The sequence below is a fragment of the Rhincodon typus genome, chromosome 38 (assembly GCF_021869965.1).
Source record: "Rhincodon typus isolate 14 chromosome 38, sRhiTyp1.1, whole genome shotgun sequence".
NCBI lineage: Eukaryota > Metazoa > Chordata > Chondrichthyes > Orectolobiformes > Rhincodontidae > Rhincodon > Rhincodon typus.
In genome coordinates this window covers 951426-970266 of record NC_063369.1, presented here as the reverse complement: position 1 = coordinate 970266, position 18841 = coordinate 951426, and the positions used below count along the sequence as shown (strand labels likewise).

The window sequence follows — 18841 nt, the reverse complement described above, 5'->3', positions numbered from 1 at the left end:
GAAGGTTGCAGGAACAGCAACTCATATTCCGCTTGGGAACCCTGCAGCCCAATGGTATCAATGTGGACTTCACAAGCTTCAAAATCTCCCCTCCCCCTACCGCATCCCAAAACCAGCCCAGCTCGTCCCCGCCTCCCTAACCTGTCCTTCCTCCCACCTATCCCCTTCTCCCACCTCAAGCCCCACCCCCATCTCCTACTACTAACCTCATCCTGCCCCCTTGACCTGTCCGTCCTCCCTGGACTGACCTATCCCCCACTAACTCCCCACCTATGCTCACCTTTACTGGCTCCACCCCTGCCTCTTTGACCTGTCTGTCTCCTCTCCACCTATCTTCTCCTTTATCCATCTTCTATCCACCTCCCTCTCTCTCCCTATTTATTTCAGAACCCCCTTCCCCTCCCCCATTTCTGAAGAAGGGTCTAGGCCCGAGACGTCAGCCTTCCTGCTCCTCTGATGCTGCTTGGCCTGCTGTGTTAATCCAACTCTACACTTTGTTATCTCATCCTTCAGGATTGTCCTGGAATCTCTGGGAAGTCAAAAACATCAAGAGGTAGGAGGAGGAGATGACCATTCAGCACCTCAACATTGCTCTGCCATTCAACACAATCATGTTGGATCTTGGTCTTCACTTTCCTGGCTGCTCCCCATACCCTTTGATTGTCTGAGAGACCAAGTGTCTATCTCAACCTTAAAATACATTCAATGATGGAAAGATTCAAATCTGGGCACGGCTTTGCATTTTCAGAAAGTGGTATTCAAAACATTTTCTTCTTATTCATGAAATGTGGATGTCGCTGGGTAGGCCAGCATTTGAAGCCATTCCCATTTCCCAGAGAACTGTTAAGAATCAACCACATTGCTGAGGGTCTGGCATTGCATGTAAGCCAAACCAGGTAAAGACAGTATATTTTCTTCCCAAAAGTACATTAGTGAACAGGTCGGCTTTTACAACAATCAACAATGGATACAGGGTCACCATTGGACCAGCTTTTTATGCTAGATTTTTACTAAATTCATATTTCACCGTCTCCACATTGGATTTCAAACCGACATTCCCAGAACATTAGCCTGGGGATCTGGATTACTAGTCCAATGGAATTACCTCTAAGTCACCTCCCTTAGTTAGTTCGTTATTTTTCATTAACTTTGAACACATTTGTTTAGTTACTATTGGAGGTAGGGAGAAATGCTGTTTGAGTGATTAGGAATTCTAATCAGGTACTGAAACCTCTAGTTTTATGTTGAATTAGAGATGCCAAACCTACCGTTAACCTCATTCAGACAGGGTATCAAGTGGTTACAGCACTGAACAAGAATTCTAAAAGTACAGTTCAAATCCCACCGCAGCAGTTGAGAAATTTAAATTTACTTTAATAATTAAATCCAAAATTAAAAAGCAAGTATCAAAGTAATGACCAATGCTTGGATTTTTGTAAAACTAAGTTGATTCTGGAGCCCTTCAAAATGGTGATTCCAGGATTCCCACCCCAATTTCTGGGTTTATGATTTTCAGGAATGCCTTTTAAGGAGGGCAGATTGGTGTTGGTCACAAGCCTACACCTGGCACTCCTGACCGGCTCACCTAGACAGGGATATTCTAGTACTCCACAATTTTCACTGAGTCTGATCAAGATTTTAATGGTTCACAGCTCAGGGGTCTTGTGAATCAGAGACCCCCATTTACATTCCTGGGTTCAGTGCGCAGAAGCAGGAGAAGGTTTGGTTCCATTTACCCACCTTTAAATACGGTCATCTGCACTTCCAATTTATGCTGCAGAGTTGTGGCCTGGTTTGGGAATCAGACTGGATGACCCAGGGGCAGCCAGTTCCCAAGGACACCTGGATAGAAAGACTGCCTCAGGGCACCATGGCTCCAGGATATCAAACTAAAAAGAATCAATTAACTAAGAACTAAGAATGACACTTCATTCTGTAAAGACTATATTATTTTGGACTGTGACCCACACCGGAAAAAAGACTGCTTTAAATGAAGAACTATGGAAAAAGCTGTTGCACTTTGAAATCAAGTTACTGGAATGCATTCTGAGTTGGGTTTACACTGTTGGTTTGATCAAGCAGTGAGAGAAAGAGGTTTAAGATGCCATGCCATTGTGTATGTGCAGAATAAGCTTCGCTCAGATACAGATTGGTTTGTGCAATTAGACCAGTTGTGGATGCCAGCAGTCATCAGGTGAACAACTCTGATTAGCTCCTGGGCAGATGAACAGTGCATGTGATCAAATACAGAGGCAGAAGCTTCCAGATTTCGACAGAGAAAGGGTCTCACTTTTTCTCTCTGAAGTAAATTAACCAATACCTAGATGATCACTAGCTATTCTCTTCCATTGGCTGCTGTAAGCTGTTGTCTCCAACGAGTGACTGAAAGACTGTACCATTAGTGTGTCAACTGCCTTGAGACGACAGTACAAAACTGAAAGAACTTGGAAAGAATGAGAAGCTTGGAGAGCAGAAGGACTTCAGAAGCAAAAGGAATGCCACATCAGATTCTGTGCACTGGTGCTATTATTTTCCCAGTAATTTTTTTTCTGTCCACGCATGAGTCCATGTTTGTCTGTCCATGTCTGTGTGTGTGTAAGTGTAGAGTTTCTGAAGGGTGTTCAAGTTTCAGCTAGTAGAGTCATAAGTTGATAATTCATAGTTTTGCTTGCCTGTGGTTAGAATTGATTTCTACATATTAAAGTTTGTAGAGGATCTGGTCAGTGTTTTCTAATAACCTCAGTTCATCAGAGAAGAAAATTGAGGACTTTAACTTTTGTGCTGACCCTGGGAGTAGTGGGTCTCAAGTATTAGTATACTTTCCCAAGTGGTTCATGACAATTAAAATTGAGCATCTGTGAAGGTTATTGCTGAAAAAGAAAAGTTGCTAATCACCAAAATAACCAACAGCAAAAGTTAAATTTATGATCTATCAAGGCAGGTTGCACTTCAGGATCTGACTTACTTAGTATTATCATCATTGGGAAACATAATAGCTGACACTATTGGTGAGAAGAAACACTCTTATTGATAACAAGCAAGTCCATTCATTGAAACTTCTTCAACTAATGGCGGTGGAGGAGGTGGGCTGAGCTTGGGCTCATTCGCTCCTGTCGGCTTTCTTTTCTTATTTTTTAAGTCTGGAGAGTGACGAGTGAAGGAGGCAGCCTCTGACGAAGCAGCAGCAACACCAGGATGAACCAGACATGGCTCCAACCCAGCCTGGGGTCTCCCAGCAAGCGAGGAGCAGGTCCCAGGCTGACTCTCCTGGCCCAGACTCTCAGGCTAGGCTGAGGGTCCAGGTCCACAGCCAGGCCCAGGCACCTGAAGGAAAAGTAGCGGTCTCGGCACAGTGTGGCAGTCTCCTGATGAGGCAGTCTTGTCCTGGCACAGATGTTCTTCATCCTCGGCATCTATGTATTCCAGCAGCCTGGCAGGCAGTCTCGTTCCAGAATGGCAGTCTTGTCCCGGCTGCATCTTATTCCATTGTTCCTTAATCAGCTTTCCCTGAGCCCAGAAGCCATTAACTGAACTGTGATGAACTTTGGCTTAATTTTACTTGTTTTTATTACAATAAATGACTTCTGTCATTGGTGTAGGCACCATGGTGTGGCGACTTTTAAAACTTTTCACTGTATTTGTCATGTAAAATGTGACAATAAATTTCTAATCTATTCTACTATAACTAACCTCTTATGAAAGCAAACTTTCCATTGACTGCCTAACCCTAAGTTCTTAATTCCTTATGTAAACAGACATTTCCATTCAACGGCCAGTTGTAGCTGGGCATCAAAATGCTGACTTGATATGCATCCTGTTTTTTGAAAATGACAGTTTGGGAAATCAGTCATATAGCAGCATTCCTTATTGGTTTTATGTAAACAGGCACTCTGAAATATCTAACTTTTTTTTTCAAATAATACATTTTCTTGGACAGCTTCTTGGACAGATTTCACAGTCCCAATGGGTCCATGCACTTTTATGCACAAACACGCCTTTTCACAAACCCAAGGAATGTCCTACACCTATCAAAGATGTCCTAGTCCTAGATCTAAATGAGAACCAGAACTCTAAAAGGGAGAAATATAAAACATTCCCCCAGCCTTCATTATCCGTCATAGTCCCATCAGCACCATACAATCCCCATTCCCCTCACACGCCAATTCATACAAACTAACATCCTCTTATCGACAATGACCATGTGTGTTGTTATAGCTGATGCTAGCCTGGACGGCTTACCTTTGGTGGCCTCTGGTATGGGAGGGCAAAATCTGACAGGCTTCCTGCTGCAGAATGCTGTTTGCTGGAATATATGTGTTTGACCTTGACTGAAACATTCCAAGTGATATAATAGTCTGTCAACAATGAATGGCGAGGCGGAGCTTTGTTTAAATTTTAAACTAGGTGGTTTGACTTTGATTAGTCAAGGAACTGCCCTGAGATATGAGCAAGAAAATGGCTATTGAGTTGTATCAGGCACAATGCATGTAAATATTCTTCCTATATGCACAGAACTGGCCTTATGTATTCATACACATAGTTTTCAGCACACACACCTCTTCACCAATCAAAGTTAACCTGTCTGGCTTAAAATTTAAACAAAGTTTGGCAGTTAACTGTAAGTCATCATTCTCCATAGCAATGCCCCAATCAGAGTCTACTTGCCAACAAATTGGCACCTCGCTCTCATAGAGTATAAATACCGTTTTCTCTTCACTTTGGTATTTCCTGCAAATTGTATTGATGAGTGTAAGACAAAAAGTTTCAACAAAATGTACGCGTTTTCAGGAATCCTCAGGTTCTGTCATTCCAAATGATTATTAGATCGTTGTTAAGCTATGAAAACTATGTAGAAATTCATATCAGACAGGCTCAAAAAGCCTCTGTTATTTGGGTCTGTCTAAAATGTGGGAGTCATAACTCCATTCTGAGTTAATAGCCTCATAGCATACAGCTGGCTACTCACAGCGCATTGCAAAATACATTTCTATAGCACTTTCAACACAACAGAACATCACAAAGCATTTCACAGAAGCCAAATAAGGAGATTTTGGGATAATGACCACAAGGTGGCGGATGTGGGAAGTACAACATTGTCAGCTAGCACGTTGCTACTTGAAGTCAGAACAAAGTTATAATACTGAAAGCAAAGGCAGTTGTGCAAGCCCAGTTAGTAACAGCCACAGTAAAGACTATTATTCTGACCTGCACTGTCTCTGGTATCACCAAGGCTGGGGAATAAAAGCATCATAACAAACTTAGCTGATGGCTCAGCATAGCACAGACTTTACAGATCCCATTTTAGTATCTTGCTTGATTGCTAAAACTCTTTGTCACCAGTGGCACTTTACTATCTATAGAACCCAATGATGCCTATAAGGTGTTTCAGTGCCAGAGGTATGGTATCTGAATCAACCGTGTTCCAGGGTTGCCCCCTTCAATATCAACTCAGTAAATATAATGTAAGATAAAACGATGATACCTTCGCCAAAAACTCGACTTTCCCTGCTTTCCCTTTCTGACCATTTGCAGCTACAATCATTCTCACAAAACCATCAGTGTGTTTCAAAATTCATTGCGTGAGAGCTTCAGATGTTTTTGTTATGTGAAGGTCTATTTCTGTTTCACTGAGGGGGCTGGGTTGTAACCTTGACTCCTTTGGCTCCAGTATTTGGTGACATCTTTACCATAATCCTTGTGTACTGTTAGCCACTTAAAGACGCATCAAGAATACAATATGTGTTTGTGTGTTGCGTTAATCTCTCTTGCAATTTATGATGCGCTCACGCTCTATTGTAAAATATATGTCTTAATTGAAAGCAGGACAACAAAAATAAGAAATAAACAACATTACAAACCACTGAAACTGTGAAGATTTTCTGTTGATAAACTACTTTGCAATAACTTTGGTTCAGAGACCTGCTGGCCAGGGCTCTGCACAACATCTGTCTCTTTCAAACTGTAAACAAAACAAATAAAATTAGAAAGGACTTGCACAATATTTTGTGCATGCAATGATCTTAATTGGAACAAGCTTATGGTAATTTTATAGGTGCTTTTAAAGGAAAGAGAGCCTGCTCCTTACTGCATATGGGCTCATTTTTTCCCTAACCTTGTGTTGTAACTGCCCTAGGAGTATTTTATGGGAGTGTACAAAAATCTTCATTCTTCATGTTGTAGTTGCCCTGCGTGTTTAATGTCAACACTGACTGCTTGAAATTGAATTGTTCTGCTCCAAACCTTATAGTGTGTAAAAGAAGGGAAGTCTAAAAGTACATCAATTAATACTGGGGAGACAGGGGGAAGAAAAACAATTTCCTGAATTGTGTAACTGAACGTTTTTATCAAGAATTTGTATTGTACTATCAACGGGAAATTAGTGAGGAAATGGCAGCAAGAATACATTGTGAATATACAGAAGTGTGATGACATGATGCAGTGTGGTAAGGAGCCCAGGGGGAGAGCAGGAAGAGTAAATGGTTGATTAAGGGAGACAGCACCAGAACACCATGGCTGTCCCTGTAAAATCAAAAGATTGTCATTCATCCAGAGCTCATAACACTCAGCTCCCAAAGCAAATCTCTCCAATTTTAAACCCTGAGATAGAAAGAGCTTGTTTCCTAAATTCCTGATATCCATTCCTCTGTAAGTGGAACAAAACAGAAAGTGCTGAAGAAACTCGGATGTTGGGCAGTCTCTGTGGAGACAGAAACAGAGTTAATGTTTCGAGTCCAATATGACTCTTTTTCAGAGCTTTGTTGCTTTTTGTTCAAATGGTAGTGATCCAGCACTCAAAATGGACTGAGTGTTCTGGTGGGACTGTACTCTCTGTTGAGTGGATGCTGCCAGCTGCCCAGCCACAGTCTGTGTCGATGGAGAAGTGACAGAGAATCTACACCAATAAGTGGATAATGTTGCCGTGCAAAAACTACACCTGCCCCTGTACTAACTTATAAATTGTGTTAAATGGTTAAAAATTCTTAGTACAGGATGCTACACAAGAGAACAAAGCATTATCCTTACCTTTTGCACCATACAATAAATGGTTTTGCTGATTATTAGTTGCAGCAGCTTATGCATCACTATTCTTTAACTTGCATGTTACATGGAACTACTTAATGAACATACTACATTTTATCCTATGGACTGTGCTTCTGGAATCCTCTAGGCTGGAGTATCTTACAGAACAATCTGCTTAAAGAAAGACTTGCATGAGCAAAACACGTGGACTCAGGGCACAAGTAACACGATAGATAGTAAGCTGGATCCAAACGGAGAGTCAGGGTGAAAGGTAGTGGTTCAGCTAAGCAGAAGATGGAAACTGACATTCAACAAATACTAGCGCTGGGACCATTTCTTCACCAATTACATAAATAACATGGATTTAGGAATTAGAAGTACAATATGACATTTACAGATGACAAAGATTTGGAGATGGGGGCTAATAAAGACAGTCAATAACAAGGAGGCTGTGATAAAATATAGGAGATGTTATTAAGTCACTCAGTTGGGTGAAATATGCAAATAACCTTCAACATGGATAAGTGTGAGTTGATAGTTTGGTATGAGGAAGAAAGAGGCTACAAAGTGGCTCAATGAAGTAGAGGAAACATAGAATCTGGGGTATATCAATCAGTGAAGTAGCGATATAGGTTAATACAGTGTGGAGCTGGAGGAACACAGGAGGTCAGGCAGCATCAGAGGAGCAGGAGAGTCAATGTTTCGGGTCAGGACCCTTCATCATCTCTGTCTTAAATTCGAAACCCTTTACTCTGAGATTTTGCCTTCTGGTCCTAATCAGATTACATGAAGAAGGATGAGAGACAGCTCATGTGTAGCACGAGTACACATCAGATCAAATAGAATCATAGAATTTTACAGTATTGAAGGAGGCCATTTGAATCATTGTATCTGTACCAGCTCCTGAAAGAACTACTCAGCCAGTCACATTCTCCAGCCCTGTTTCTATAGCCTTCTAAATTCATTACTTCCAAGTATATCCAGTTCTTTTTTGAAACCTCCTACAGAATCCATTTCCACCACTCTCCAGGCAGCATATTCCAAATCCTAACAACTCCCTGAGTAAAGAAGTTTCCCCTCATCTCACTCTTAACTGTCTTGCTGACAATCTTGAAATTGTGACCTATTAGTTACTGACACACCAACTATTGGAAGCAGGATATCCTTCTTTATCCTGTCAAAATTGTTCATAATCCTGAAAACCTCAATAAGGTCACCTCTTAATCTTAGGAGAATAAGTCCAATTTCTCTAATCTTTCCTTGTATTTAAAATCCCTCATTCCTGGTATCATTCTAGTAAATCTCCTTTGAACTCTGCCCAGACTGAACATAATGCTCCAATTGTGGTCTGACCAATGATTTGTAGACATATAGTATATAAAAGCAAAGAAGTGATGCTATGGCTGTTTTTGTAAACAAGGATCAAAAAGGTCTTCTTACCAAATGTTTCAACTTGCCTGGCTGCCTTCAGAGAATCATGCACATGAATCCCGAGGTCCCTCTGTTCCACTGCTCCCCTCAAAGTTGCATCTTTGACCTGTTTTCTTGTCTCCCCATGTTTCTTCTACCTAAAAGCATTATCTCACATTTCTCTGCATTGAAATGCATCTGCCAAGTGTCTGCTCATTTGGCCAACTTGTCATGCTCCCTCTGAAATAATTCAGTATCATCCTCACAACTCACTATTCTCCCCAGCTTAGTGTTATCTGCAAATTTAGAGACGTTTCCCTCAACATATTAATCAGATAAAGCGAATGTCCCAAGACTGGAAACAGATCCCTGGAAAACACCACTTTCAACTCATCTCCAATCTGCAAGATGCCTACCGTCTGTTTCCTATCTTTTAGTCAACTTCTAATCTATGTTGCCAAGGACGCATCAATCTCAAACATTGCTAAGTTGCTAACCAAAGTGCTATGTGGCACTATATCAAATGCTTTCTGGAAGTCCAAATATACAACATCCACAGCACTATCCTCATCCACTGCCTGTGTCACCTCATCAAAGAATTCAATTAAATTTGTCAGACATTATTTGCCCTTGACAAAGCCATGTTGACTTGTCAGTATTAAATTTTTTTCAAACTGTATATTTACTTCATTCTTTATTATGGCATCCATCAGTTTTCCCACTATTAATCAACGTAGTGTGGAGCTGGAAAAACACAGCATGTCAGGCAGCATCAGAGGAGCAGGAAAGTCGAAATTTTGGGTTTAAAAACATCAACTTTCCTGCTCCTCCGATGCTGCCTGACCTGCTGTGTTTCTCCAGCTCCACAATGTATCAACTCTGACTCCAGCATCTGTAGTTCTTACCATCTCCATCCCACTATTAATGTCAAGCTGACAGGTTTGTTGTTTCCTGGGTTATCCTTTGCCCCTTTCTTAAACAACCATGTCACATTTGCAATCCTACAGTCCTCCAAGACCAAACTTGTGTTCAGACAGGCTTGGAAAATTTCTATCAACAGCTCCTTGATTTGTTCCCTTATCTCGCTCAGCAATTTAGGATGCATTCCATCTGGGCCTGGTGACTTCTCTACCTGGAGTGGTGCCAGCTTTTTCAGCCCCTCTTCTTTAGCTGTCACTATACTGCTCAGTTGCTCAACACCCACATTTTCAACTGGGCTATTGTCACCATCTTCTAATTTGGTTAAGACAGAAGCAAAATATACATTTAGTACCTCTGCCATATCCTTTGTTTCAGTAAGCAGTTTACCCCAGGCCCCACTCTATGCTTCACTAATCTTTTACTATTAATATGGTTGATGATCATTTTACTATTTGTTTCAGTGCAGTCTGCTATCCTTTCCTCATGTTTCCTCTTAGCCTTCCTTATTCCAGCCTTAGCCTCCCTGCTGCATTTAAGATATCTTCCTGATTTCTATGCTGTTGGTTTGTTTCTGTACTTTAAAACCATGTAATACTGTGCTATATTAAATTTATGCAGCACCTTTCACAATTTCAGGTCTCTTAAAGTGGTTTAATGAAGGACTTACAGCATATCTTCATTGTAATGCAATTACCCACAATACAATCAGAGGAGATCTAAACATCCAAACAGAGGCAGAAGACTAAACAGCAACAAGAGATAGTAGGAACTGCAGATGCTGGAGAATCTGAGATAATAAGGTGTAGAGCTGGATGAACACAGCAGGCCAAGCAGCATCAGAGGAGCAGGAAAGCTGACGTTTCGGGCCTCGACCCTTCTTCAGAAAAAAGATTTTTCTGATTTCCTGATTTTTCTGAAGAAGGATCTAGGCCCGAAACGACAGCTTTCCTGCTCCTCTGAAGCTGCTTGGCCTGCTGTGTTCATCCAGCTCTACACCTTGTTATCTCTTAAACAGCAACAAGGACAGCTTGGGCTTTAATGTACATTTAATTTAATAAAGCATCCCAAAGTGCTTGACAGCAACCTTATAACATAAATTAATAATCATAGAAAATACAACAGATGTTAGCTATTCCGCCCTTTGAATTTTCTCTGGCATTCCACATGATCATGGCTGATCAGCCAACCCAGAAGCCTGTTCCCACTTTAACCCCATACCCTTTGGCTCTATCTCCTTCTTGAAAATATTCAATTTGGCCTTTCTGTGGCAGAGAATTCCACAGGCTCAGCACTCTCTAGGTGAAGAAATTTCTCAACATCTCCTCTATCCTTAGACTGTGACTCCTGGTTCTGGACTGCCTGATCATTGGGAACATCCTTCCTGCATTTACCCTGTCGAGTTGAATGATAATAATAATAATCTAATGATGGATTGTCCCATTGTTTCGTGAGATGAGTGTTCAGCAAGGAAACCGACCGTTCATTGTTAGAACAAATCTTGATTTGCCGAATTGATTTCAAGTATGACAAAAAAGGTGACTATTGGAGGAATTGAGGGGATGGCTCAGGCTTTGCAATGACATAACTTGTCCTGTAGGAAGCTGACTCTGTTCTCCCCAAATGTTGAGACTGTCTTGATGTTGGGAACTTCTCTATTTCAATTTATTTAGAGTTTTTTTTTAATCATATAGTGAGGTACACCTTACAAGCACTGAGATTGGCTTTCAGAACATCTTTGTTGCTGAGTTGGTAACTTCCTATGTTGTAGTTCCCATGCTCAGCCGGCTGTAGCAGCGTCCTGCCTGTGGGAATTGTTCAAGTGAGTCACATGACTGACCCAGAGAAGCTGATCTCTGATAAGCGTGCTCTCTAAAATAACTTTGGTGTGAGAATTCTGTCCCGCCACTTGATATTGCAGATAAAACAGCGAAAGTGTAATTCATCTGGTTAATTTCTCTGACACCGTTTGGTTGTATCCATGTCTCACAGCCAGGGCAAAGTGACTTAACAGCCACTATATGACAGACTATGAACTTTGTTTTCTGACAAGCTCCATGTTCTCTGAACAGCCTGTTGGTGAGTCTGCCAAATGGTGAGCCTGCTTTTGCAAAGCAATAAATGATTTCATCATTCAACACAAAGTTTTATGGTGTATGTTCTATGTGTGGATCTAATTTAAATCAGTTCCTTCCTGAATTGAGATCAGGTTAAAATCAGACCCTCCATGCATTGAGATCTGACTTAAATCAATCCCTCACTTATTAAGATCTGATTAAAATCTGACCAACCCTGAACTGAGATGTATTTAAAATCAGTCCTGCCCTGAACTGACTGAGGACCTCATTCAAATCAGTTCCTTCCCATATTGGGATCTTATTTAAATCAGTCCCTCCTTTATTAAGGTTTGATTGAAATCTGAGGTCCCTTGAGTTGTGATGTTATTAAAGGCAGCCCCTCCCAATACTGTGTAAAGATCTGATTTAAAACAGTCCCTCCCTGTATTCAGATCTGATTAAAATCTGACCTTCTCGGAATTGAGATGTTATTAAAATCAGCCCTTCCATATACTGAGAAATTAAAATCAGCTCCTCCCAAAACTGTCTGAGGATCTGGTTAAGATCAGCCCCTCCTTGAATTGAGATCCGATAAAATCAGTAAATTTTGATTGGATGGCTTTTCCTTATTATCTCTTTGTGATCAAAAACAAATTACCTGCTCTGGTTTGGGTGGTGGTTTTGGTGAAAACAATTTATAGCATTCGGTCACAAAGCATCAATTCAATGGGTATGGAACCAGTCCATTACCCTTCACTGTCTCGACAATCTGACAAAGAATGGCTGGTAGGTTTGGAATGTGAAGGTCAACCCAGACACATAGACCAATAACTGCATGAAAACCAATGGTGGCTCCAAGTCAGAAGATGAAAAACTGAGAGGGGGTGTGCTAATAATAATTGTTTCAGGTGAGAATAATGTTCCTTTAACATTATTAACTTACTAGGATGTAAATAATACCAGTAAAATGATCTATAGCACCATGTTCACAACATTTTTTTTTGGTATTGCTAGTTAAAGCATCACAGAAAGAAAATAATTGCAGTATTAAGTACCCTTCTAATAAAGTATCTCCTGGAGCACATGCAGAACATACAGATCTGGAAAAAGAAATACCAGCTGTTTAATAGCATGAGTTTAGGATTTTAAAACAGCACGTGTGAAATGCTGTTCTCTCTCAGTAACAGATACAGTGGGTTGGAGTTTTATAATGCACTCGTAATGCAGTTTTGCGATTTGTGGATACTGGTGAGTGGGGATGCTGCAGAGCCAGAGGAGGGAGAAGTTAGGGAAGTGAGAAAATCTAAGGGAGAAGTTGCTCAGATCCATTATTGGACCCTGCTAGAAACTGATGGCCTTCAGGGAAGTCTATACTGGAAAGGGGACCCAGGAGAATGGAACTCAAGCCACTATGGGATCTGTCAAACTACCAGATTCCATGTTTATGCATTCCCAAATACCATATCTTTCCATCAATTTCCCCATCTTCAGCTCGTTCTGAATTTTCCTTTGACCAATTAATATTTATGCTTTGTAAAAATAATAAGCAAACAATCTGATGTGGATAATTTCTTCACATAACCTTCATGCATGTGACAGCCAAGTCTTTAAAAAGGAACAAAAATTATTCCATCAAATACTCAAAGGTCATTATGAATATGCTTTATCCAGATTTTAAAAAAAAGACTCCAAAACAATTCAGGAGAGGTTCTTTACCTAAATAATTAAAACTAATGATTGACTAAAAAAAATTCTCTGTAAACTGTATGTTTTCTTTAATAATCACTAATAAAAGCTGCTACAGCTGATGTTTTGCCAGTGCTGGAAATTCTCACACAATAATAGCTGTTTATGTTCACATCTTGCTTCAGTTTTTTCTAAGAGGAATCCATAACAGAAGAGCAAAACTGGTCATATCTTTATGTTAATATATCTTTCTTGGACAAATTTCCATGACTCAATCTCCCATCCTTTGAAGCTTGCTATTAGCGAAGAAAATGCCAAATGCTCACAGCATGTGGGTACTCTCCATTTACCATTCATCTCAGTTTCAGGAGGTATAGTTGTGATTGAAACCGTTCTCAAATGTTGGAACTGAGACATTAAAAATCCAAGCAAAGCCTAGGCTGATGCCTTTAACGAAAACTTGAACAAAATAATAAAATAACAAAAGACAATTCAATGATAAATTGAACAATGTGATTGATCTTAAGACTTATTTAAGACTTCATTTTGGAAATTATAAATGTCAGTTCATGAGGAAAAAAAAACTAGGTCAAAAATATTGAGACTTAAGTTGACAAATCTCCAAACCCTAGTGGCTGGTGTAGAACTGGCTGACATATTCGTCCCATCACATCACTGGGTTCTGATACATTAATGCTGGAAACCCTAAAGGCTTTATTGATTTGGACTTTTAACGAGAAAGGATGAATATATAGTTATTCAAGTTTTTAAATACAATTATGACAACTGCCTGTCAATCAGAAAGATGCACTAAAAACACTCCCAACTTCTGCAATGGGTGATTTGATCATGGCATTATATACCAGAGCTGGATGGACTAGAGGTTCCAGCTTGATTCTGACTGTATGCTGATCTCAGTCACAATTAGCCTTGAAGGCATGAGTTACACAGAGAAAATTTAGCCCCTCTTGGAATAGCAAGTGCATCGATAGGAGCTAAAGTCAGGGAATTGATAACAACACTACTGCCTTTCTTCACAAGTAAAGAATGGGCACTTGCGATCTGATAGCAGAGGTATCCTCCACCAGGGCATAAGACGGCATTTTGAGGAGAGGAAACAAAACAATAGGAAAAAGAATCAGAGCTAGTAGGAACTGCAGATGCTGGAGAATCTGAGACAACAAGGTGCAGAACACAGCAGGCCAAGCAGCATCATAGGAGCAGAAAGGCTGACGTTTCGGGCCTAGACCCTTCATCAGAAGTGGGGGAGGCAAAGGGGGTTCTGAAATAAATAGGGAGAGAGGGGGAGGCGGATAGAAGATGGATAGAGGAGAGGATAGGTGGAGAGGAAACAGACAGGTCGAAGAGGCAGGGATGGAGCCAGTAAAGGTGAGTGTAGGTGGGGAGTTAGGGAGGGGATAGGTCAGTCCAGGGAGGACGGACAGGTCAAGGGGGCGGGATGAGGTTAGTAGGTAGGAGATGGGGGTGGGACTGGGGGTGGGACTTGAGGTGGGATGTGGGGATAGGTGGGAGGAAGAGCAGGTTAGGGAGGCGGGGACGAGCTGGGCTGGTTTTGGGATGCGGTAGGGGGAGGGTAGACTTTGAAGCTTGTCAAGGAACTTGTTCCTTGGTCCAGGAACTCCCTACCTATGTCTGTGACACCACCCACGCCCTCCACCTCCTCCAGAACTTCCAATTCCCCGGTCCCCAACACCTCATCTTTACCATGGACGTCCAGTCCCTATACACCTGCATTCCCCATACAGATGGCCTAAAGGCCCTCCGCTTCTTCCTGTCCCGCAGGCCCGACCAGTCCCCCTCCACTGACACCCTCATCCGCTTAGCCGAACTCGTCCTCACCCTCAACAACTTCTCTTTCAATTCCTCCCACTTCCTACAGACAAAGGGGATCGCCATGGGTACCCGCATGGGCCCAAGCTACGCCTGCCTCTTCATAAGTTACGTGGAACAATCCCTCTTCCGTACCTACACTGGCCCTAAACCCCACCTCTTCCTCCGTTACATTGATGACTGTATCGGCGCCGCCTCGTGCTCCCACGAGGAGCTTGAACAGTTCATCCACTTCACCAACACCTTCCACTCCAACCTTAAGTTCACCTGGACCATCTCTAATACCTCTCTCTCCATCTCGAGCAACTGCCTAGAAACCGATATCCATTTCAAGCCCACCGACTCCCACTGCTACCTAGAATACACCTCCTCCCACCCACCTTCCTGCAAAAATGCCATCCCCTATTCCCAATTCCTTCGCCTCTGCCGCATCTGCTCCCAGGATGAGGCATTCCACTCCCGTACATCTCAGTTGTCCTCGGTTTTCAAGGACCGCAACTTCCCCCCCTCAGTGGTCGAGAACGCCCTCAACCATGTCTCCCACATTTCCCGCAACTCATCCCTCACACCCCGTCCCCGCAATAAGAACCAAAAAAGAATCCCCCCTCGTCCTCACGTACCACCCCACCAACCTCCGGATCCAACGCATCATCGTCCGACACTTCCGCCATCTGCAATCCAACCCCACCACCAAAGACATCTTTCCCTCCCCACCCTTATCTGCGTTCCGGAGGGACCACTCTCTCCGTGACTCCTTTGTCTGCTCCACACTCCCCTCCAGCCCCACCACACCCAGCACTTTTCTCTGCAGGAAGTGCTACATCTGCCCCCATACCTCCTCCCTCACCCCCATCCCAGGCCCCAAGAAGACTTTCCACATCAAGCAGATGTTCACCTGCACATCTGCCAATGTGGTATACTGCATCCGCTGTACCCGTTGTGGCCTCCTCTACATCGGGGAAACCAAGCGGAGGCTCGGGGACCGCTTTGCAGAACACCTACGCTCGGTTCGCAATAAACAACTGCACCTCCCAGACGCGAACCGTTTCAACTCCCCCTCCCATTCCTCAGACGACATGGGCCTCCTGCAGTGCCACAACGATGCCACCCGAAGGTTGCAGGAACAGCAACTCATATTCCGCTTGGGAACCCTGCAGCCCAATGGTATCAATGTGGATTTCACAAGCTTCAAAATCTCCCCCCCCGCTACCGCATCCCAAAACCAGCCCAGCTCGTCCAGCCTCCCTACCCTGCTCTTCCTCCCACCTATCCCCTCCTCCCACCTCAAGCCGCACCCCCATCTCCTACCTACTAACCTCATCCCGCCCCCTTGACCTGTCCGTCCTCCCTGGACTGACCTATCCCCTCCCCAACTCCCCACCTACACTCACCTTTACTGGCTCCATCCCTGCCTCTTCGACCTGTCTGTTTCCTCTCCACCTATCCTCTCCTCTATCCATCTTCTATCCGTCTCCTCCTCTCTCCCTATTTATTTCAGAACCCCCTTCCCCTCCCCCATTTCTGATGAAGGGTCTAGGCCCGAAACGTCAGCCTTTCTGCTCCTATGATGCTGCTGGGGCTGCTGTGTTCATCCAGCTCTGCACCTTGTTGTCATAGGAAAAAGAACCCTGAAATGAACAATTTTAAAACATACAAGGAGTGGTATGTTGATTTGGTACATGTGTGTTCTGAAGACAATTGTCCCCCTGTAAGTGGGATCCTGTGGCAGTTCATACAAGTGACGCAATGGCATTTTCATGTTTAAACATCTACAAAGCACATGCATAAATAAGAAGTAAAAATAACTACAAGTCTCCTGACACTGCACTCTCACTACAGACATTGCCCCTGTTGCTAAACAGCTCCCACATTAGACAGACAGTCCCTGTGTAGACAGTTTCCGATACACCCCATTGCACAGACAGGGCTATCACTCTGCACTTGCCAACTTCCCCAGGCACTGCCCCCAATGGACAGACATAACCTTCAATACTCAGGGTCTATGCAAGACCTAACATTGTATGTAGCATTTTTTTTCTAAAAAGGACTTTGAAAAACTTTAAATATACATAAATTTGCTGAGAAAATGACTAATACTGAGACAGTCCTCAGTCACTCTCACAATCCTAGACAAGGAAATGGGGGATTCATTAATATCAACCACTTGGGATCACTCGCAGCTCTCAATTGGAGTGAGTGTAGAAGTTAGCTGTACGAACGGAATGAGCGCCAGCTGGACACTGGGCTCTGTATTGAATTCCTTGTTTACTGTGTAGTTAGATTAAGTCCTTTCCTACCGTCTGGGAGTTCCTTGAAAGGACGATGGCCAGGACATGCGGGATTTATTCAGCCCGGGTCTGTCACTTGTATCCACGGCGTTAGACCGTTCCATCTGGCGGTGTACATGCCGGTCTGTGTCCGAGTAGCCGCGGTGTTTGATTTTGATAGGGGTTCGGGGTTGCCTCCACAGGTGCTGCGGGGGTTTCAGAGTGTTCTGCCCCTCTCTGGGGACGGGCAGGGACAGGGACAGGCTCTTCTTGGAGCAAGAAGGAGGATCCATCGCCCGTGAAAGGAGAGTGAAAGCTGACTTCAATGTAACGGGCACCAACAGACAGCGAGCAATTCACCCCCGGGAATGACGGGGACGGCTCCAGCAGATCCTCAGGAGAGACAGGGCTCACGGGAATGAAGTTTCACCTCATTAGATATGGCCGTAACGCTGCCGGTACGGGCTGGAGCTGGGAGAAACGGCTGTAAGTGCTTTCCTCCCGGCCCTGCAACAACTCAGGGAGAAGGACTCGAGACTATTCCCCGTTCCCTCAGATCCTCCAAGGTACTGAGCTGACTTCAGTGCCTCCTCACACGCACGTTCCTCATTTACACCGCTTTCCCCCCGAGTTGATTCTGTGACTTTTCCGCTTTGCCTGGCTCCACCTGATTATGTTGTTGTTACAAAATAGTGGTTTTAGCAGTTCAGTCTTGTACGGCTGCAACCCACTGCCGTTCAAGTCATTTTAGTCGCCTCTCCCCTGCTTCCTCTTTACTAGGCACCTTCTATTTTCGTTTCTGTTTTGATTCCGTCTGAATCAGCAGCGATTCCGATCGTGCTACACTTCCATTTGCCTGGTTTATTTTGCTCTGATCGCTGTCTGTCTAGCGGATCGCTGCCCCACCGTTCCCCTGTTTAAACACCTCTCGGTGTCTCGTCCATCCTCATGCTGGCTCCCAGTTGTCTCGCATGGTACTCGAGGCTGCAATCGCTAATAAACTTCTCCCCCTTCCTCGCCGGCACCGTGTTCCAGATTCACCATTCCTCTGTCGCCCTGCTTCTATTTTTATTCAGCTTTTATGAAATCCACCTCTCCCCGGCCGTCCCTTGTATTCCCACGAAACTTACATTTGCAGTTTCCTTGTGCCCGTTTCTGGCGCAGGTCTCGCTGGCGGCGCCTTTTCTGGCCAGTGTCAGCGCTGGATTATTGCTCAGTTTCTATGCTGCAGAGTTCAGTCTCTCTCCAAAGCTCTTTCTGCCCCTCAGTCCCACCCGTGTATTCTCTCCCTCTCTCTCTAGCAGTGAAGATTAGTGTCTTATTCTGTTGTTAAGAAATACTCGCGAGCGCTCTCTGTCACCGAGATACACAAACCACAGTTTCATTCTGAGCAATATCTAAGAAACCGGTTTCTATCATCTCTCCATCCACTTCTCTCCCGCTTAATGTGCTGTCTCTGTCTCCTGTTTGCTACCCTTGCCTATTTCCATGTATCTCCGCCTGTCTCCCTTCAGTATAACCTGTTCTTTAAAAATTCATTTAATTTAATTGACAAGCCAGGTGAAGAGGCTAGACCCACGGCTGATTATATTTTTAGGAAGTCAAGGGGAAAGTTGGGCGATATTCCTGCTC

The 18841-nt window shown here is 43.4% G+C and overlaps 1 protein-coding gene across 1 annotated transcript in view; it reads right to left on the bottom strand.

Moving 5' to 3' along the window:
• LOC109913702 (cAMP-specific 3',5'-cyclic phosphodiesterase 4A-like) overlaps nt 1–18471 on the bottom strand; it is a 224662-nt gene extending 206191 nt beyond the window's left edge. The window contains exon 1 of the mRNA XM_048617787.1: nt 17240–18471. Coding sequence (XP_048473744.1) covers nt 17240–17502 — 263 coding nt within the window. The 5' untranslated portion in view covers nt 17503–18471. The remainder of the gene's footprint in view (nt 1–17239) is intronic.
• Nucleotides 18472–18841: the final 370 nt, after the last annotated feature.